The sequence below is a fragment of the Bactrocera latifrons genome, unplaced genomic scaffold (genome assembly GCF_001853355.1).
Source record: "Bactrocera latifrons isolate USDA-ARS-PBARC rearing strain unplaced genomic scaffold, ASM185335v1 scaffold_284, whole genome shotgun sequence".
Classification (NCBI taxonomy): domain Eukaryota; kingdom Metazoa; phylum Arthropoda; class Insecta; order Diptera; family Tephritidae; genus Bactrocera; species Bactrocera latifrons.
Genome location: NW_017536452.1, coordinates 267879 through 290934, shown reverse-complemented (window position 1 = coordinate 290934; position 23056 = coordinate 267879). Strand labels below are relative to the sequence as shown.

General features: G+C 35.8%; 1 protein-coding gene across 5 annotated transcripts in view; it reads right to left on the bottom strand.

Moving 5' to 3' along the window:
• The window catches only part of LOC108970135 (TBC1 domain family member 24), a 157361-nt gene that overhangs the window by 19070 nt on the left and 115235 nt on the right, over positions 1-23056 (bottom strand). For all 5 annotated transcript variants that reach the window (XM_018935295.1, XM_018935292.1, XM_018935297.1 and 2 more), the window contains 2 exons: positions 11628-11830; positions 10557-10761 (listed from right to left, as the gene is read on the bottom strand). In XM_018935295.1, coding sequence (XP_018790840.1) covers positions 10557-10761; positions 11628-11830 — 408 coding nt within the window. The remainder of the gene's footprint in view (positions 1-10556; positions 10762-11627; positions 11831-23056) is intronic.

Sequence of the window (23056 nt, the reverse complement as noted above, 5' to 3'; positions counted from 1 at the left end):
ATTAAACATTAAAATATTTATTAATCACTAATTTCATTAATTAAATACTAAGTACTTTGTTCTAAATTGCGATCCTGATAACAGAATCTCAGACAACACAGCGCGAACTCATACCGAATTTAGGTAAACAAAGTGTAAATAGGTAGTACGAGTATATTATTGTTTATGAGATAAGGTGCACTCACACTTAACCTATCAGCCTCACCCCAAGCCATGAAACAGGCAATCCTTGGTTCATTAATTAATAACAAAACATCACAAACTGCACTTAGATGTTTGTATGTATGTATATATGTATGTATGTAAAAAATACATCAGATTTGCTGTCTACATTGCTGTCAGCTGTTCGGTTATCAGCTAATGTTTTGCATACAAACACGCACACAAACTACTGTTCTTGCGGCCAGCAGAAACTGGTAAAAGCCGGCCACGTGGTTATCAACCAACACAATCAAAACAAATCACTGTCGCAGAGAGAAATATATGGCTGAAGGCAAGGGCACACAGGCAACTCACAATAAAGCAGTTACAATTGACTTGAGTTGATTTTATACCCCACTATATGGTGAAAATGTTACAGATATTTTGTGTTTCTGTCCAAGGTCCAAAAGGAATGGAGTAATTAAATCTACGATAATCTCGTATATGATTTTCAATTAATCCTAACCTTCAAAAGATAAATGTATAAAATTTGACAGCTGTCGGGTCTTAGGTTGTGAATTATATCATTTTAACTTATGTTATAGTGAATAAAATGGATCCAAAGGAATATCGTGTGTTGATAAAACAAACAAAACTTTGCTTGATGACAAGTTTCCGGACACTGTACCAGAAAAATCAACCATTAAGGATTGGTAAGCTAAGGTTAGGTGTTGTGAAAAGAGACGATGAACGCACTGGACGCCCAAAAGAGGTTGTTACCAAAGAATATATGAAAAAATTAACAAGATAATTTTGGATGGCCATAAAGTGAAGTTGTTCCCGACAGCAGGCACTCTAAAGATATCAACTGAATGTGTACATCATATCATTCATGAATATTTGAGTATGCAAAGTGAGTGCCACACAATTGTCCAAAAACCAAAAAGGCAGTGTTTGAAGATGTTCAAGCGTAATAAATCCGGGGTTTTGCGTGACTATGTGATAATGGATGAAGCAGTACTTCAACATTTAACTCCGATGTTCAATCGACAGTCAGTTACACGTTGAATCCACTCCAAAGCGAGTAAAAACGCAACAGTTGGCTGACAAGGTTATGACATCCGAATTTTGGAATGCGCATGGAATGACTTTTACTGACTACCTAAAAAAGGAAGTTCCATCAACAGCGGCTATTACATAGCGTTATTGGACCGTTTGAAGGACGAAAACGCGGCATTGGAAGAAACAGAATGTGTTGTTTCCCAAAAACAAGGCACCATGTCACAAGTCAGTGAAAACGATGGTAAAACTCCATGAATTGGCTTCAAATTGCTTCCGCATCCACCGTTTCTTCTTCAAATCTGGCCCCAAGCGCCTATTTCCTGTTTTCAGATATCAAACGAATGCTCGCTTTGAAGAAATTTTCAAAGAAGAGACGATTGGCGAAACTCATTTTGAAGCAAAGAACAAATATTACTGCTAAATACTAAAAAATGGTATTTTGAGTGTCATTATAAGCAGTGTATCAACCTTGAAGGGAACTACATATGTACATATGTGTTTTACTATGGTAGGCAGGCTGGGGATCTTTTAATTCACCTGTTATACTCATAAATATTCAATGATAGGTGAAACGAGTTACATACATATGTAACCATGTGCGTATTTACGTGGATCACTCCTTCGGTATTTGAGATATCGTTTTGAATTCTCGTTTACGTCCGCTTCTCCCCAAGAAACGCTCATCTTTCGGAACCTGCTATACCATAGCATATAGCTGCTATTCAAATTGAACGCTCAATATCAAGTTCTTGTATCGAAGACTTTTTTATTTGACAAGATATCTTCAAGAAATTCGCCATGGACTATTATCCAAGGCAAATTGATCAGATCGAATCACTATAATATATAGCTGACAGACAAAACGTTCGGGGAAAGATAAAGAAGAAGAGGTCGTCGAAAATTGCGATAAAATCGCTGAATTGATCGAAAGAGACCGGTATAGTAGCAGCCGTAGCATCAGTCAAGAGCTGGGCATCAATCATTAAAAAAAAAAATGTATGAACAATTGAAAATTCAATAAAAATACCGCAAAAATACCGCAAGACTTTTTTGACAACCTAATATAATAACTCTGTGGAGACGAAATAAACGTTTTTCCTTGTTTTTCACCCGAATTGTCGTCCAACTACCAACTCGTTTATTGCCATTTGCCTGAAGTACATTTATACTGAATATCTAAAAGGTATGGAATCCATTGAACGGCTGATATCTATACTTATTGTTCAAACTAATGGATTTATTCTTCGAATTACTTTCATGTTGAAGACATTTATTGTACCCTATGCAGGCATTACGCTCAATATTGTCAAGAGCACCCAGACCCTGAAGACGAGTACTTAGAGAAATTTCTTCTTGGCAGACCGCCAAATCGAATAATACCGATTCCGCTTACCACACACACAACCTTTTTAAAATGTGCCGAACGCGCTCGGTAATGAAAAATCTCAACGGTGAGCAGAGAGGCGTGGCGTGCATTGCATATTTTTCTGCAAATCTCTTGCCTATCCGTAAGCAAACATGCAAACCAAAGAAAATTTAACCATAAAATGAAGAAGACAGTGAATTTAGCTTTATGGATACATCGTTTTGAGCGGGTGCAGTGCGCTATGCCTTAGGTGAATGTGAGTTATCACTCGAATATTATTTACTCGTGATTGTAATTTTTCTTGCATGTGTTTTTGTTTTGCTTCTCGTTTATTGTTGTTACAATTATGCCTACATAAGTACAATAGGCAATAATCATTTCAGTTGTATTTGCATTTGTGCCTACAATAATTGCCCATTTTGTAATCAGTAATTGAGGTCTTACATTTGCGGACACGTATGCACACACACACACACACTCAACCAAACACATAAACACATGTACGGTCAAGCAAGTGCGCATACCTATAGCGAGTGTTTGTTTGCATGAATCTATTGAGGCAATGTTTGTCTTGCTATTATTCCCACTTAATAACTACTATTTGCTTAATAATCTAATTCAATAAAGAGACTTTTAATGCAAAAAAAAGATAGAAAGCAAAAAATTCCATGAAATGAACTTTTTAAAAATTTTGTTAGGAAAATACTGCAATGAGCTAAAAATAGTAAGACTTTGTTCATAATTTTTAAATTCTTAAATTATTCAACGTTTTTTCCAATGATCGAAACAGTCAATGTTAAAGTCAATTTCCGGAAGAGCCTTCACGTTTAACCTCTTCAATTGACTCAAAACGGTTTTCCCGGAGCGGTTGTCTGAGTTTGCTGAATAGCCAGCAGTCACACGAAGCTAAGCCAGGCGAATACAATGGTTGCGGCACGATATTGGTCGAAAATTTGACGAAAAACTCACGAAGAATCAGTGCAGTATGCGACGGTGCATTATCGTGGTGCAAACACCGAGATTTATCGGCCCATAATTCCGTCCCTTTTGGGAATAGCTTTGAGCAAGCGACGCATAACACTCAAATAGTATTCCCCGTTGACAGTTTGGCCGGTCAAAAGGAATTCGGAGTGCACCACGTCACGATAATCGAAGAAAGCTGTAAACATAACCCTTGTTTCGCCTTCGGTTCACTTTTGCAATGATATTCGGACGATTGATCGTCTGTTTTTGGATCGCAAGCATGGGTACAAGACTTAGCGCCAGGAATAATATGTTTCGTAATATCTTGGTAGTCGGAAAGCACTGTTTCACAGACGTTAACGCGAAGGTGTTTTTCGAAAAGATTTTGTGATTTAGGAACCAATCGCGCTTTCACTTTTTTTTAGACCCAAATGATCTTTCAGAATGGTTTTCACAGATCCTTACGATGACAGTAAGGTCTTTGATTGTTAATCGTCGATTCTCAAGCACCAATTCGGATTCGGAGACATGATTTCTAACTTTCAAAAACCAATCGAACGATATTGAGTTACCTAAGAGAACTCGAGAGAACCGCAATTATTACCATATATAGGAGAGTTAAGAAAGCTGTCGGACATGAAATAGACTTTGGGACACAGGATTTATCGATTTCTAACTTTCAAAATATAATTGAACCGTTGAGTTGCTCAAGAGAACGAATACATTGCGAGGACTCCTCGAAGCAGAACAGGCTATTTATAGGAAGCCATTGGTATGAAAAGAACACCAAAGAACGGCGATTTATACCATATATATGTATGTACATATGACGGAGCGCAGAACCACTAACTGCATACTTTGTTTGCGAGTGTTGAGGATTCAAATGGAGATTGTGACGTCATAGCTTCCGTGAACACCGAAGATGAAGTGACGGATATTTACATAAATAAGCCACCTCAACCGGCATGTGGCACCCTAAACGCTAACTTGTTTTGAAAAACTTTTTTAACTCTCATAAACTCTTAACCTAGAAGCGCTTGGCATCTCAAAGAATACAACATTGCTTCATAATATTGAGAAACTAAATAAGATGAATCGGTTATATAAATAATTGAGTTGAAGTAACCAATTGTTATTATTCAAATGTATTATAAATTAAAATAATATTCTATTGCAATGATAATTTATGCAAATTTACGCTGACACACTGGAAAATTTTCCTACAAACACCGAGTAAACTTGTTTCATCCAGCGCCCACTCAGCTTCGTAGCTATTCGAGTGCAAGTGTGTGGGTATGCATTACTAATTCGATTGCATATAAATTCCTTCCAAATACAACAACAACAAGCAACACACCCACTCGCCACACATTTTCCATATTCACATTTATTGCATATTAATTGCTAGGCTTCCGCACGCAACAATCCCCGCCTGTGCACCCCCAGCGGAGCCTATGTTCGACTCATTTCAAATATGCCAGCCCGAATGCCGATGATCGCATCGCAAGTGGACACTAGGTGCGATATTCTCGATATTCAAAAGTGAGTACATTGTCTATCAGATTGAATTGCGCAATAAATTCTACAAGTAAAAAATATGTGAGTTCATAAAACCGCAATTCAACTCGCAAGCGTGTAATCTGTAAACGCATTTAAATTTCGAAATTGTTTTCATTCTTGTTTATTTACATTTACCAACATGCATACATATGTATGTATGTATATGTTTGCATATCGGAACATTGCGTGGGGCAGAAGGTGCTTACAGCGGCTGCGGATTTTGTGGTAAAGCAGCTGAGAGATATTTTCATACTTTTTAATTGACGCAATGCAAATTTGAGAAAAGCTTATCACATGCGGTGGTTAACCGTACCCACAATAGGCGAAAGACGGACATTCCGGGCTGTTGGCACAAAAGGTGTGGGTGCCCAGCGGTGTTATTGGCCGAGCAAACCAATAATTGTTTTAATTTTTTTATGCAAATGGAATGTGAGATATGCCTAATTAAGCGGATTGATCAAAGAAATGTACAATCTTTATAGCCAATGACCTTTTGTTGTGACTTCGGTCGCCTTTTAACCGTTTACTGTTTTATTTGGCAATCAGACCATAGATAAATCAGCCTACCAGTGTTCATTAGCCCTTCCAGCGCTCATGCTCGGATGGATAAACAATGTGGAAATTTTTCGGTAGAGAGTGGCGTATCGAATACTCTATATCAATCAAATAGCGAATCGAAGACTGCTTATATAACCATAATGTAAATTATAGCGAGGTCTTTTTGGCATTTGGCACTACGGCGGCCATATGAAGGAACGTTAATTCTGTGCGGGATTCGTGGTAGGAGAGAGACTTCGTCGCCGAGTCTTGGTATTTACCACGGTAAATGAACATATAGCCAAAAACTGCATCAAAGCGAAGTTCTTCAACAAATCCTTGATTTGCAGCCACGCCCCGACGAAAGAAAAGGACGATGTGACCAAAGATGTATTCTATGAACGCTTGAAGCGCACCTATAACAGCTGAACCATCTTAGGCACAACGGTCTGTAAATTCAGTCTACCTTATGAAACAACCCCAAATGATAAACTTTATAAACTGGCCGACCGGTGGTAATGCTCTAAACATCTACGAAGAGATGCGGCGACTAACAGAAGGTTTCAAGACCGGAGCATACTCTTGTAGCACCTCCAGAGGTAATCTGGTGACTGATGCCCATAGAAGCTGACGTTGGCTAATACCAATAGCTTCGTCAGGTTCGGAACGACCTCTCCGAGCCGTTCGATAGCACACAAGGTTTCAGACAAGGTGACACCCTATCTTGTGACTTCTTCAATGTACCTGGAGAAAAAAATTCGAGCTGTGCAGCTGAATAGGGAAGGCACAATCTTTTATAAGAGTGTAAAGCAACACAAATGGCTCTGGCAGTGAACGAGGGCAAGACGAAATATCTCTTGTCATCAAACACTCGCACTCGCGACTTGGCACTCACGTCACTGTTGGCAGTCATAACTTTGAAGTCGTAGATAATTTCGTCTATTTTGGAACCAGCGTAAACACCACCAACAATGTCAGCCTGGAAATCCAACGCAGGATAACTCTTGCCAACAGGTGCTACTTCAGACTGAGTAGGCAGTTGAGAAGCAAAGTCCTCTCTCGACGAACAAAAACCAAACTCTTAAAAGTCGCTCATTATTCCCGTCCTGCTAATAGTGATGAGTCGGTGTTACGAGTTGTCGAGAACAAAGTTCTGTGGAAAATTTATGGTCCTTTGAGCATTGGCAACGGGTAATATCTCGATTGAGCTTTACGAGATATACGACGACATTGGCCGGCGGTTAGTTCATGTCGTCCGAATGGATGAAAAGACTCCAGCTCTGAAGGTATTCGACGCTGTACCCGCCGGGGGAAGCAGGGGAAGAGAAAGACCTCTACTCCGTTGGAAGAACCAGGTGGAGAAGGCCCTGGCTTGGAATCTCCAACTGAACCCTTTATACCAAAAACATTAGCAAACAAAGAGATAGCAACTCGAAGACTACCAATAAAATCATAATGTATATTAGAGCGAAAATTGCAAATGGCGTTAAATTAAAAAAAAAGTAACCAAAGAGTTTGCTGACAAATATATCCACAAAAAATGTTAGGAAACGCACGCGAAAGCTCTTAGCCGTTTTATTAAAAATTATACAATTTGATTGGATTAAACATTAGCATACAATCAGATCTCAATAGAAATATTGCAGCGGCTATCTCATATTACAACCAAAGCGCTAATTGCTACGACATGACAGTTTGATTGTACAATATTTGTGAAATTCAAAAACGTCAACAAGAGCCAAACATATCAGGTCTTCGCAGTCTACGGACCTCGTTACGCCAATTAACGTCCATATGTAATTTGATTCAATATTCCAAGCTAGTCAAAATCAATTTTCACTATTAGCAAAGGCTGTCATAGCCAAGCCAAGTAGGTGTTCACAGTCAGCGTGCGATGAAGAGCTGTTAATATTTTTTATAAGCAAACAAATAAATTAGGCTTCCGAGGCTAGGTTTTCTCTGTTATCATAAGTAAACTGAATGATTTGTGAAAATTAAATTAAATGCGGATTAAGGAATTCGCTTTTTGGATGAGCACACCTGGGCAAATTGCACTGTGAACTAGTGAGTACCGTTATCGCAATAGCAGGTCGTCATTGTAAAGTCATTAGCTTTTGACAAAATTCGGCAAATTAAGCACATTAAGGTATTTCTGATTTGAAATGGGCTAAAGCAATTAATCGCATGCAACAGCAGTGTGGTCTACACGAAACATTTCCGGTATTTCACGAATTCACATTACCTACACACACAGCTATATGCATAATTACATATATACATACCTATATATATATATATATTCGTGACTTATTTGTGCAGCTTGTGGGAAGACATCTATGACTGGTTTACGAAGCGTAACAAATGTGTGGGGAAGTGAAAACACTTGCTCCGAACTTTTTTTTGTTTGTTTGCCTTCTAATTGAAATGCCTCTTTAATTGGCAAGTAAACAAACATATAGAAATATACATACACACACACACATATATGACACTTGTGTAGTAGTGCAGTAAGTGGGGGCTGTCAGCCAATAACTCATCAAATATGTGTTTACAAAGTCACATGAATGCTTTTATGATAAGACGACAATCTGGCGGATCGAGTGCCCTGTACCGCTGGACGGGGGCGGGGCGCTACAAATGCGATTATTCTATTTCTCAAACGCCGTACGTTTGTACGCTGATAGTGGAGGTCAATTGGCTGCTGTTGTTGTTGTTACTCTCATTATAATATGCGATAGACCCTTGTTTCAATAGAGCGCGGAGATTATGGTTCAGCAAGCGCATTTCTAGTAAACAAGTTCATACATATGAATACATTGGTGTGCACATATGACAGCCAGAATAATATAAAAATAATAATAACATAAACTTTTTAATTACAGCCAATTAATATTATCAGTTTAAAGCCAACGAAGCGCGGGCTGTGGATCTGTAAAAGCCTTAGCAGCGCCAGAGGTTATTATAGGCCTGCAAAGGCAGGGTCGTGTATATTTAAACTCCTTTGTAGATTGTAATTGAGAATGCTGTTTAGAAAAAATATAATACCCTTTACAAAAAAAAAACGTGTTTCATACAAAGATTTGATTTTTATCGGATGGTTTGTATGGCGGCTATATGATATAGTGGTTCGATTTGGAAAATTTTTTCGGTTTTTGTTGATTGTGCTTTGGATAATAATCTGTGCTGAATTTCATGAAGATATCTGATCAACTAAAAAAGTTTTTCATACCAGCACTTGATTTTGATCGTACAGTTTGTATGGCAGCTATAGGATATAGTAGTCCGATCTGAACAATTTCTTCGGAGGTTGTTGCTTTGCTTTGGATAGTAATCGGTGACCAAATCTATGCAGATATCTCATCTACTAAGAAAGTTTTCTAAACAAGGACTTGATTTTGATCGTTCATTTTGTATCTCAGCTATATGATATAGTAGTCCGATCTGAACAATTTCTTCGGAGGTTGTTGCTTTGCTTTGGATAATAATCTATACTAAACTTCCAGAAGATATATCACGAACTAAAAAAATTTTTCATATAAGAACTTGATTTTCATCGGTAACTTTGCATGACAGCTATATGCTAGGGTGGTCCAATATCGTCGATTTTGACAAATGAGCAGGTTTTTGGAGAGAGAAGGACCTGTACAAAATTTCAGACCGATGTGAGGTATAACGGCAGACGGACATGGCAGAATCGACTTATCTCGTCACTCTGACCATTTATATATGAATGTATGTTATATATGAATATATTTTATTGGGTCTCCGACGTTTCGTTCTGGGTGTTAGAAACTTCGTGGCAAACTTAATAGACCCTGTTCTGCGTATATATAAACAACTAATGACAAATTTTAATGAGCAGCAAATAGTATTATCTTTTCGCCACTTATAAATTTTATTGTTTACAAATAAAATCGGAGCATCATACTGATACATATATATGTAAGAAAGTAGTATGTACGAAGGTTCATAAACTGGAGTGAAAATGTTGATTTAGAACAAAAAACGTACTTAAAAGTGTTCATCATAGATATTGCAGTGAGTCCGAAAAGTTAGTTCGTTGCAGTGGAAGGTGGTGATAAAATCAGTTTCCATCAGATGGGCTCGGTAGCAAGCGGATTTAATTGGCTTAATATTGCACTAATGTTTTCCCATAAGAATTTTCAAACATCCATTTGACTTTACACCTTATTTGAATATTGGACAATCTGTATATATTTCATCATTAAACAATATATCATTACCAGAAATAGATGCTTTCTTGATTTCATTGGTATCTCTTATAATGATATATTGTTATAACAAAACTGGATAAAACCGGACTAAATATATTTCTGGTTCCCATATTCCTTATATAAGAATTCCGGTTAGCTTTATACCGTATATATTGGGACAATTTCCACTAAAGGGACATTTACGGTAGCGCTTCTAATCATAGTGTTATCATACAAAGTTTTCACGATTTTTTCAAGTGTGAGCAACGCATTGTAGTAGAAAACAGGTTAACTAGAAAGGTAAATAACGGTATATAACAATAAGTCAACAATATAAATCTTAGGGCTTTGGAAAACAAGTGTAATAATACAAACTAAATAAGGTGGTATATTTTTAAACAAATAAATATTTGCTATACTAATTTTAATGTAACAGATATTAACGTAAACAAACGACATCAGCTGGGAAAAAAACCGGGAAACGTGATTTAAAAACTTACGAAGATGAGCAAACAAACAATAGTGAAATAACGAAAACAACAAATGGCTATAATACTATAATAAAAGGTGTTGCGCATAATGTAGTTCTCCTCAGAGCACACCATTAAATCGAACGGAATTACATAAATTAATCAACTTTTTATTATAAACTTTTAAATACCTGTTAGTTATAACTTAATAGATTTTTTTAGAATTGTGCTATTCGTACTCACCCGACATGAAATGCAACAGAATCGATGTAATCGGATACAATACTGGACTGTATGTAATATCGGGGCAATCATAGCCCAATACATTCACGATGCGATCGGCTACCGAACGCCCAGTGCGTGTAAGATGGTAGGTTAGACAGTGAGCGGGATCGACGAAGGCGGGTAACATTATGGGTTTTTCAGAGAGCTCCGTTGTGCCAAAGACCTAGAATTAGAATGAAAATTAAGTACTACTACATAAATTATCTTATGGTGCAGTCTATACAAGCTTTTCAGACTTATGTCAGATTTGTATGAAAAGTTGAGCGGGTCAAAGTTAAAGGAGGTGATAAACTGCATCTCATATATTTTCTTAAGATAACCACAAATATGCTACATTCGTCGCAATAAACAGAATGTTTTTCGGTCTTTAAAAAGCCAAAGAGAAATTACCAAGAATTTTGATTTAGTATAAAGTTAAAAGCATGTTTTAAAAATGAGTTCGTGGTGGTCTGAATTTTCGACCACTTTACAATTGGGATTGTGTGTCAGGAATAATAATGCACTGAATATTCTATTCTAAGACGTCAATCGTCTCGAGCTTATCTGCGTAGACAAGCGAATTCACATAACCTCACAGAAAAAAGTTCAGCGTTGTAAGCCACCCTATAGACCCATCTCGTTGGAGCCTTCAGACATCCACGTCAATCTCTTTCACACGAAAGTTATGGCTCTATAAGCGGTCCCCGTGAAATGAACTTATTGACTGCTTCATTTTCGAAGGAAAGTAGTTCAGTGATTCTCTCTAATCACAGAGTACACCAAACATTGGCTTTTTGAGAAGGTAACGGCGTCTGAACAATGTTTTGTGGAGTATCATTAGTGCACCAATTCAACCCAGAAGTAACCTTTATCGCTGAACTAAACTAAATGGGAAAATCAGGAACAGTCGATATCTGGTTTTGTGCTTCACTCAGCGGTCGTGCGTGAAAAGACAAACCAAAAGGTATATACATAAAGTAACAACTAAGCGACCAACTCCAAAAAAATTTATTGGGTATTGTATTTATAATCTGGGTCAGTTTTTCCTACCTGATGCACCATGTCCCAATAGAAACCATCCAACATATTCTGCTTCGTCTGATGTTGAGCGCATAGTGCTGGCCACAATTGTGCACGAATGGGCGAATTAATAGGCCATGAATTCTCACGTAGAATACTCTTCACGTCACGCTTCTTGCCCTGCTGGAGCAGCTGTTGGATTTCAGTGAACGAACGCAAGGCTGGTTCTTTGCCTATAATATAGCAGATAAATAAAGAATATAGTAATTGTAGTAGGTATTACAAGACAGAAGTATAGTATATAGCATAATTACATGAAATATTTCTAATAAATACATAAGATGCAAAACATTGAGGTAGGTCATACAGGAGCTTTTTAAATTTCACAATGAGAAATTTATTTGTTTATGTAAAATTTCTATGAATCGCGCAAGTTTCTGGCAAACTCTTTATTTTGCATTATTTAAACTATCTTCGACAGAATGCTTGCCATTGGAATGTGTGCACGTATGGTTTCGAGTAGAGCGTGTCTACAAAAATAGAATTCATGAGCACTGTTTTGACACATTCCAAAAGCGCAATGGTGGCAAAACACTTAAGCTGATGAGATAAGAAATATTGCGTTGGTCAGATGGTGATTAGAATATTACCGGTGAATGTCAGGAGGTTGACAAATCGGCACTAAAAATACTGCAAATTACTCACAAAGTGCTATTAACTTATTATTACTCAAAATATTTTTTTTCTAATATTTATTGACAAATTAATTCTACAAGTGTCTAACAATGAAAGCTCTGCCAAGAGAGTGTTAAAATTGCGAAGAAAAAATGTGTCTAATTCGAACACCAGATTCCACGTTTAAATGTCAACAACGATCTTTATCCAAACAAGGTTGATAGGTATAATAAAAATACATATGTATATGCGAAAAGTAATAAATAGATGAAGATAATAAAAATAAAATAAAAAACATTGTCATTTACTGACGAATTTCAGAAATGTTGTTCGTCATATGCAAATCAGAAAAATTCGCAAATAATGAAATCATAGAAGCATGAAATTCGAAAACTGCGTCAAAGTTTTAACGTTTAGGCAATCGACATTTTTTTCTGTGGACGTGACTCTTATCACATGCATAGTGGCGCTCATAGAGCATACAGGAGTACATAAAATCATACGAGTATTAACGGTGCACAAACAAGGCTTGGGGATGTGTATGACGTTGATAAAAGTACGGAACATACATAAAAAGAGACTTAATACATACATACATACTATGTATATATACATTATATTAGGCAATTAAACTATTTATATTGTTTATAGGCAAATAAATTAATTCGATGCGCAAATTTGTTTAATTAACTATGAAATATAGAAAGTAGTGAGCCACTTAGAAAGGAAGATTAAGTGAGTCATTGGCATTTAGTAAGATTAAGATTTTTCATGTTGTGTTCGCCACATTCGCATTCTGCATTTGCGTTAGTTTGTAAAAACCCAGTGGGGAAATATAAATATTTCTGACAGCAGGTTCGAAAAATACTAGACTTGTACGTGGCGTGATGAGTTATTTTATACCAGATTAGTTTGTGATCTAGAGACTATTGCTTTTTTTTGTTTAATGATGGTCTCAGGAAAATTGCTTGTCAGATTACCGGAAAAACCACTGATAATTGTTTAAAAAAATCGAAATTAAAAAATCCTTCGATTACGCACTACTTTTTCACGTTCTCAAGAAGTTGTACAAATTTCATTGAAACCTACTGAGCGTTTTTCGAGTTACTATGGTCAGATTATCGGAAAACCAAAACTTTTTATTGCGTAACAAAATTGGAATAATGAAAAATTTGGTTAAACACTACCTTTTTATATTTTTAAAAAGGTGTAGAAATTTCATTGAAATCTAACGAGCGGTTTTCGAGTTACTATGGTCAGCAGCTCAAAAAAAGTTAGTTTTGAGAAAATGCATTTGAAGTTTTGCGTTCGCTTCGCTGGTAGCTTACAGCTACTGTAAGCTTTCTGCCTTTAAAGTTTCCAGATCACACAGGAACTAAAAAGATCGAATAACACGAAAATTATTTTTGGATTTACTTAAAATTTTTAGAGAATATTTTTAAGATATTATATAATATAATACAAAAATATATACCATTTTTTTAAACTTCTGATTATTACTAACTCCATAAAATGTTGATTATTCGGATAAATGCGTCAATAAAATATAAAAATAGCTCTCAAATACTTTTTAGTCCCCGGTGAAATGTTCGAGCTCCACGAAACTAGATTTCAGAGGTTAAAAAGAAATTCCAGCGAATTAGTAACAAGCGCAGTCAAAATCAATGGAAAATTTTAGTCGCTGTGTGTATGTAGTTTTATAACGCAGTGTCAAAATTCATGTGTTGGTAGGAAAGCAGTAAGTTCCCTATTTTAGAAGTTAAAATTCCCAGAACAATTTATGATGGCTTCTAACCGGCACTGTGTGGCGTGGAGTGCTAATATATAACTTAAGTATGGACATACATACATACAGACATCAAGACATATTCAAATTAATGAAGCAAGTGCAAATATTATAAAGATAAATTTATTCGAACATTTATAACACGATTGATTTGTGCCCAACCCAAATTCCATAAAAGTTAAATATTTTATCTTAAATAGCTGAGTAAACGCTTTATAATCGAACGAAAGCTGTACTTAGTATGCACATTAGAATGAGTCGATTTACAGGGAGGCAAAAACAAAAAAAAAAAAAATCACGTATGCACGAAATGATCTACGAATCATACTGTATAACTTTGCCATAGAGCTCATAAAAATGTTTTCGTCAGTTTTTGAGATATCGGAATGAAATTTAGTATGTAGGAGTGTTTCGATATTCTGTTGGACAGATCTTACAACTATAACATATACCTTATATACAGACTTCAACCCAAAAATCGCTAGGTTTTAGACCCATCTTAGTCTATTAGGCAAAGTTATTCAGTATGATCCGTAAACCATTTTCCACGTGACCGATTCTATCGCAAAAACTGAATCCGCTCTAATGTACAAACATACATATGTATGTTTCAATGTATATAAATACATACGAGCACATGTCCAAATGTGTGCTGACAAACAATTATCGGACCTGGGGTATTGTCATATGCATCGGCTAGATTGATTGCTGATGAAGTTATCATTCGAGCGCTGATACATTTTTTTTTTTTTATTGATATACATGTGGTACTTACGATATAAAACTGTGAAGTGTCTAGGCATACACATATGAGTAGATGCAAAGGTATATATCTCAGTATGTATATGGTATACATATTTATATACATTGGTGTAAATACAGTACACGCATATTTACTAAGGTAAGTTGAAGTATTTTTTGTGTAAATAGTGATAAAATAATATTAAAAAAGAAAGAACTTTGAAACTTTTATACATAAATCTAAGTACTGCTTCTTTTTTTTTATTGACGCATACATGCTTACGCGGTTACAGCCAAGTTAACAACAGCGCGCCAGTCATTCTTTTTTTTTTCGCTGTTTGGAGCCACTTGGAGATTTGAAGGGTCCTTCCTCTGCCTCTGCTTCCCTCGACGGGCACTGCTTCACTGCTTCGAATACTGTCAGAGCTGGATTGTTTTCATCTATTCGGACGACATGACCTTGCCAGCGTAGCCGCTGTCTCTTAATTCACTGAACTACATATGTCAATGTCGTTGTATAATATATCTCATGCAGCTCACCGTTCCATCGAATGCGATATTCGAAGTGACCAACGCGTAAAGGACCGCAGAACTTTTCTCTCGATAATTCTTAACGCCGACTCATCAGCTGTTGTCATCGTCCATGAGTTAACGCCATATAGCAGGACGGGAATAATGAATGACTTTTAGAGTTTGGTTTTTGTTCGTCGAGAGAGGACGTACTTCTCAATTCCCTACTCAGTCCGGAATAGCACCTGTTGGCAAGAGTTATTTCGCGTTGGATTACATTGCTGTTTCTGTTAACACTGGTGGATCCAAGCGCAAGTGCGACGACTATTTGTTAGACGGCAGATGATATTTCATCTCGTTCTCGTTCACTACCAAGGGCACGGTTTTATGGGCAAAGACATCGATGTCATCGGCGTACGCCAGCAGTTGTGCGCTCTTATAGAAGATTGCACCTTCTCTATTTAGCTCTGCAGCTCGAATTATTTGTGTGTAAATTGAAGAAGTTGGACGATAGGAATTCGCCTTATCGTTGTCTACTTTTATATAAAGTGTGATGAGCTCAGTCGATTTAGCTCTGAATTTTTAACTGTCTGGTAACTGGCAATGCTATAACCTCCTAATATACTTATCAATCAAGTTCTTATATGGAAACTTTTTTCTTTGTAAAGGGTATTAGGGCTTCGTTTTTTCTTGTAATTAGAGAACTGACGTCCGCAAAGCAATCGTTGTTCTACTAGAACAACGTAAACGTAAGTATTTATATTGCTCACTTGCTTATTTTATTATTTATGACTAATTAGTTAAATGATTTTTGATCGATTGACAACTTCATACTTATACGTTTGTCAGTTGAGCGTCATTATCACACGCCGGCCTTATCACTTGATTTATGATATAAACAAAACTCAATTGGCGCATTTCGTCGACTGTTTTGTACATACTGTGTGCATTGATAAACCACACTATTGTGATAAGATTTAACAGTTATACATATGTATATATGGATGTTTGCGCATAAACTCATAAACTGGCATGTGATATTACTGGTGTGTTAATTTGTACACTTGTGTTAATATGTTTGTTAACTATTTATGAAGGCAAAACGATTTGGCTTGATTTTCGAGTGTTTTGTCAAATGATTGATTTCAGCTAAAAAAATCAGATTACTAAGTATACTAATTTGAAATGCGGTGCTAGTTATTTAGCGGTTATTACCTGCAAATGGCTTATAAAAACTAGTAATCTTTAATACTATCGTGAAATCAAGGGAAGTACCTCTATAAATAAACCAAAGAGTTAGACTGATAAGGCAAACAAAATTATTTTGGGATGTACCCATTGGAAATGAAAGATGATTTACAGACGATTTTAGGTCAGAAAAAAGTAGTGGGATCAACGGAATCTAGTCTAAGACAACGACACTCCAAAAAACTATGAAATACAAGATCCACTGGGACCAACTCAATTTTATTACAACACCTGTTATAACTACCCGTTTCTTTTATGAAACCTACCAGAACTCGCATTATTAGACTGCAAAAGGTTCCTGGCATGAAATGGTTTTAGCATGATTTTCGGTTAATGTTCTGCTGCCAAAAATGATAGAGATAGAGATTACGGCAAGTTCTTATTCTTACCTTTTTAGTTTAGTTTAGAAAGATGTGACCAAGAATGTAGCAACAAAATACAAGCGGCGCCGTAATAAATTTAAGTACTAAAACTGACAACACAGAAAATTTCTTTACAATTTACTTGCCATTAGGCAGCTGGGCCTCATAGAAACTTTAACAGAAACAGTAGCTCTGTAGGGTAACTAACCGGTTATTTTACCGATACGTACTGCATGTAAGTTATTGGCGCATCTGGGACTCATAGAAACTTTAACAGAAACGGTTGCGCTTTAGGGTAACTAATTTACCGGTTATTATACCTATATATGTGTGACTGCATGGAAGTTATTGGCGTATTCTTAAACTGATTTTATCAATTAATTATTCTTACTATATAACGGTTTAACAGCAAAGTCAAATTAATATGCCGAAAATCAAAAGCGGACAGATTAGTCAAAGGATGCATGAAGAATAAGACGAAGTTAATGAAAAAACAAGAAAAAACATTAACTTCGGCTAATATTCACTTCACAGGTGCTTTTTTTTTTAGTAACTATGTGTTCAGTTTGTATGGAAGCTATACTCTATAGTAATCCGATCTAAACAATTTTTTCGGAGATTATATTATCACTTTAAGCAGTAATCCAAGTCAAATTTCGTGAAGATACCACTTCAAATGCAAAAGTTTCCCATGCAAGCATTTGATTCCGATTATTCAGTTTGTATGGCAGCTATATGCTATAGTTAACCGTTCTGAACAATTTCTTCGGAGATTACMTTATTATCTTAGAAAATAACCTGCGCCAATGTAATTGTAAAATGTGAAAGTTTTCCATAAAAGAACTTGATTCCGATCATTCTGTTGTATGGCAGCTATATGTTATAGTGGCAGCTATATGTTATATTGGTCCGATATCGGCAGTCCCGACAAATGAACACTTTCTTGAAAATAAAATCACGTTTGCAATATTTCAGAACGATATCTTAAAAACTGTGGGATATATACAGACGGACAGACCGATATATACTTTATAGGGTCTCCGACGCTTATTTCTGGGTGTTACAAACTTCGTGACAAACTTAATATACCCTGTTCGGGGTACAATAAAACCTTAAAATCAAATTCCTTAAACATTTTACGAATGAACAAGTCTCAAGTCCAACTCAACAACGTGTGCCCCGAGTCAGAACTCTTGCGACTCGTCAACTTAAAATTTCGTCAGAAATATCGTTCACGACAGAAGACTTACTAAAATGCGAAAATTGCTTGAACTTGTTATACCTATAAATCCAGGTGGTCTTTTTATGGAGTCATGCTTTATCATGTAATACTGACCACAGCGGAACCCACACAATCTAAGTGCCTAACTTCAGAGATTGCATAATAAAACTTTCATTGACTAAGCAATGAATTTTTTTCTGTAGAAATGCGTCAATTGCTATTCATGACATTCAAATGAGCGTCACAGAATGACGTTTGGGTTATTTAAAATTGTCACTTAGTCAGGTATTAGCTCAAACACTAAGTCTGAAGCCAGAAGAAACACAAAATTTTTTATGATCTCAATCTCATAACGTAATGTTTTGAAGTGTAGGTAATTTTTGGTGGAGTTTTAGGATTTCAGGATTCCGGCACACATCTAATCGAAGTGAATACTTTACAAGCACAAATTTAAGTTCCGATGTCAGAAAATTCTGTAGGCGCCTAAATGGAGTATACTACATTGTTGATCATCAAATGATCATTTAGTATATGAAAAAACAAGGTTCTATGAGCCAAGCAAAATTGTATAATACAAAATATTTACTTTTTAACAAATTTTTTCACTTTTCAACTACATACTGGTCAACTTGTGAATTAGCCGCTCGCAATAGCAGTGGATCGCTAAATGATTTGTGAAATATGACACCCATACATTAAGCCAACCGGCGAGTTAGTCAGACATGCTGGCTGACACTTAACGCATGACACTAGCTTTGCAAGCGAATAGAGTGATTTAAAAGTCAATACAATGTAGAGTCGCAACTCGAGGCAGTACATTTAAAACTAGTGCTGCTTACAATGTTTTGTAGGCGCGAATGCATAAGATCGCTTACTTTCGCGGCGATTAACCGCAAGTTGCACTACAGTACGCAGCCGCAGCGTACGTAATGTGTAGCCTCCCTCACGCTTCCAGCCACCAAACGAAAATTAACAATGTAATGCAATACAGCAATTTACACTTTTTTTCTAAATATCTGTGTGTGTGTATGCGTCGATATATTTATATATTATTTTTATTGTGGAATGTATAACGAAACCGCTAAATCTGACTTTTGTTTTACTTTTATTGCTTTAATTGCATTATGTGATTATTTCACCGTTGTCAGATTACAAAATTCTATAATACATTATTTCAAGTGATTTTTGTTGTTGCATTTTGTTGTTAAGCACCAGTGGGCGGTATTTGCAATTTGCACTGTTTTCATCATTTTTGTTGGTTTTACTACAGAATTTGCCCAAGCGCAGTTATTAGCGTGCTAAATATCATTGTATTATATCATTAAGGTAATTCAAATTTGCATGTAAAAAATTGTTTCCACTTAACCGAGTTAAGCTGATCAAATTACAACAGCAAGCGAGGAATTATAGAATTAAACATGAGAAAAAAAAACAAACACGAAAAGCAAAATTCAGTCAGACAAATCATAACAATACAAATAAACACAGATCTATATAAGTATGTACATATGTATGTAATACAATACGGTATACATGTCCACATAACGGGTGATCTAAGTAGAGTTGCGTTTTCAAACACTTTTTTTTTTTTTTTTTCACAGATCTTGCGTAAGTCGTGTCAAGCTATCATGCGACATCGCTTCGTACGATGGGCTCTTGAAAAGTTCCGAGAATATTCGAATATTCCACGTTTTCGAGCCAAATTTCGTTCAGCGATGAGTCCCATTTCTGGCTCAATAACCGTGTAAACAAGCAAAATTGCCGCATTTGGAACGAAAAGCAATCTGAAGAGATTCAAGAGCTGCCATCTCATTTTGAAATAACAATGGTTTGGTGTGGTTTGTGGCCCGATGAAATCATTGGTCCATATTTCTTCAAAAATTATGCGTTGAGAACGTAACCGTCAATGGCGAACGTTACCGCGACATGATAACCGATTAATTGATGCCTGAAATAGAGCCTCGCGATCTCGGCAATATTTGATTTCAACAAGACGGCGCCACTTCCCACACATCGCATCAATTAATGGATTAATGGATTTAATGAGAGAACATTTCGGTGAGCAGATAATTTCACGTTTTGGGCCGGTCGATTGAACGAAAACATCATGTGATATTAAATCGTTAAGACTTTTTCCTGTGGGGATATGTAAAGTCTAAAGTCTAAGCGAACTAATCCCGATTTAGGCCTAGGAGCAAAACATCACTAGTGTAATTGCTTGAACGAGTCATCTGAGACACGTAGCCGCGGCCAACATTTAAAAGGGATGAACTTCAAAAAATAAAGGCCAAAGAATTTCGAATGATAATAAACGATCCTCATTAAATTTGAAGGTTGTGTTTTGTTTTTTTTTTTTTCAAAAAATTAGGGAGCTTCGAAATGGATCAACCTTTTTAAGTCATATAAATTATCAGCCTGATTCCCTGAGTCAATTACCTATCCCTCTGTCAGTCTTTGTATATAATAAACCAGTTCATCAGTTTTTTGAGTTATCGATCTGGACACACCCCTGTTTCACTCCAAACAGCTGCACATTTATCGGAACCGCCAATATCGGACCACCGTAGCATATAGCTGTCATACAAACTGGACGATCCAACTCAAGTCCTTGTAATTATTTTTATCTGACAATATATCTACAGGTAACTTGGCACTGATTATTGTCCAAAGAAAAAATTGTTCAGATCGGACCACTAGTTATCTTATAACTGGTTGATAAAATCCGAATAAAGATATTCTCATACCTCATACTATAAATAATGCACTTGTGTAGGGTATTATAGCCGTTGTTAATATTTTTTCTAGTTTCTATTATATATTAAATTTTTTTCTTTTGTGATTGGTTATTTTATAGAGCACTTAATTGAGAGTTTTTAAACAACACACTTAAGCGCATATCTGCTGTTTAAGTGATAATTGAAAGCTAATTATTACTGATGATTAAGTTATTTAAAAACACTCAAATTAGAAATTTGTTAAAAAATAAACTAATTGAAAAAAATTTAGGAGAAGTGGTGAGTATTATCTTTCAACTAGTTTTACGATTATGGAAATAATGAAAACTATAACCGATCGGTGCTACGCCCTCCATTCTACACAATAAAATTAATTACGTATTTTGCCGTTTCGCTAGGGTTGAGCAGCTAAACTACTGCACAGGTGCGAGAGTATAGTTTTAACCCTATATAAATTAGGAATTTAAGAACTTTCAAACTTTAAAAACTGAAAAAAATTGAAAGGAGGAAGATAGCAATTTAAGCATGAATATTATCTTCAGCACTTGGTTATATTAAATGAAATCTTGAAAGGTTGCTAACAGTATCTTTTGTGATAATTCCTAATTATGCAAACATACTTATATACATATGTATGTATATCTCTGGCATTTTCGATGCTTGAGCAACTTTAATCACGTGAGTGTCTACGCCACCAAACAGACAAAACAAAAAAACCAAAAAAAATAAAAATAAAAAAAAAATAAACAAAACAAAAAAAAAACTATAAATAAATAAAGGCAAAAAGCGCGCAGACAAAAAATTATGTATGAATTTTTAATTTTACCTATTAGAAACCGCAAAATGCAAAACTTTGGAAGATAAAAGGAAAAGAAAAATGAACTTAAAAACGTAATTTATTGATTATGAAGCGTCTGCTCTTTTATGTAAGCCAATAAAATGGAATTTAAGAAATAATAAAATAATGTAGAAAATTTCAATTTATTAGTACAAATAAAATGAATAATATTGGAGGGATTACGATTTGTAGCGACAGTTAAAATTTCTAGTTTTGTTTATATTATTTTTAAGTACTTTTACAACGCAAGCTCTATATGCTAAATCTATGCAGAGGAAAAGGGAGAGATACAATATCTTCAATGCCAATATTCCCCATTTTATTTTACTAATTTTTCTAGATCATTAAAGTGTTACTGATTTTCAACAAGTTCGAATGAATTTTGGTGTTTCCAAGTCACTCAGCGAAATGGATTGTAAGTGTTATGAATTAGAGGGAGCTAATTTATACACGAAAAATTGTTAATTCCCTTTAGTGGTTCGTTTATTATGTGTATAAAAAATCTTTATATGGGTTTTGATCGATCAGTAAATACAGTAAGTATGTGCTATAGTTGTCCGCTTCAAACAATTTTTCGGAAATAAAAAACCTTTCCAAATAAGGACATTTTTTCGATCAATCGCTTTATATGGCAGCTATATCCTATACCAGTTCAATCTGAACAAAATATTTAGAGATTATAGTGATGTCTGAGATAATAATAATAAACATTTCGTGAAAAGTTTTCCCTACAAGAGCTAGAGTTTCATCGGTCTGTTTGTATGGCAGCTATATGCGGTGGTGGTCCGATCGAAACAAATTTTAGGAGATTGTACCATTGCCTTGGAAAATAATCCGTGCAAAATTTTATGAAGATATCTTGTCAACGAAAAAGGTTTTCCATACAAACACTGAATTTTGATCCTCCAGTTTTTGTGGCAGCTATATGCTATAGTCGTCCGATCGAAACAAATTTTAGGAGATTTTACCGATATAAATAAAAAAGTTTTACACAGCAGAACTTGATTTCGATAGTTCAGTTGTATGGCAGCTATGTCATAACGTCGGTTCTGACAAATGAGTAGTTTCTTCATGTGAAAAGTACGTGTACAAAATTTAGGATCAATATCTCAAAAACTGAGCGACTAGTTGGCATATATGCAGACGAACGGATAGACGAACATGGTTAAAGCGACTCAGTTCGTCACGTTCATCATTTATATACATAATTTATAGCGTCCGAGACGCTTCTTTTTAGGCGTTACAAATATCGTGGCAAACTAAATATGTCTGGTTCAGGATATAAAAGGTTCAAAGGGCCATGTAAAGTTAAAAACAAATATGTAAAAATAAATTAAAATTA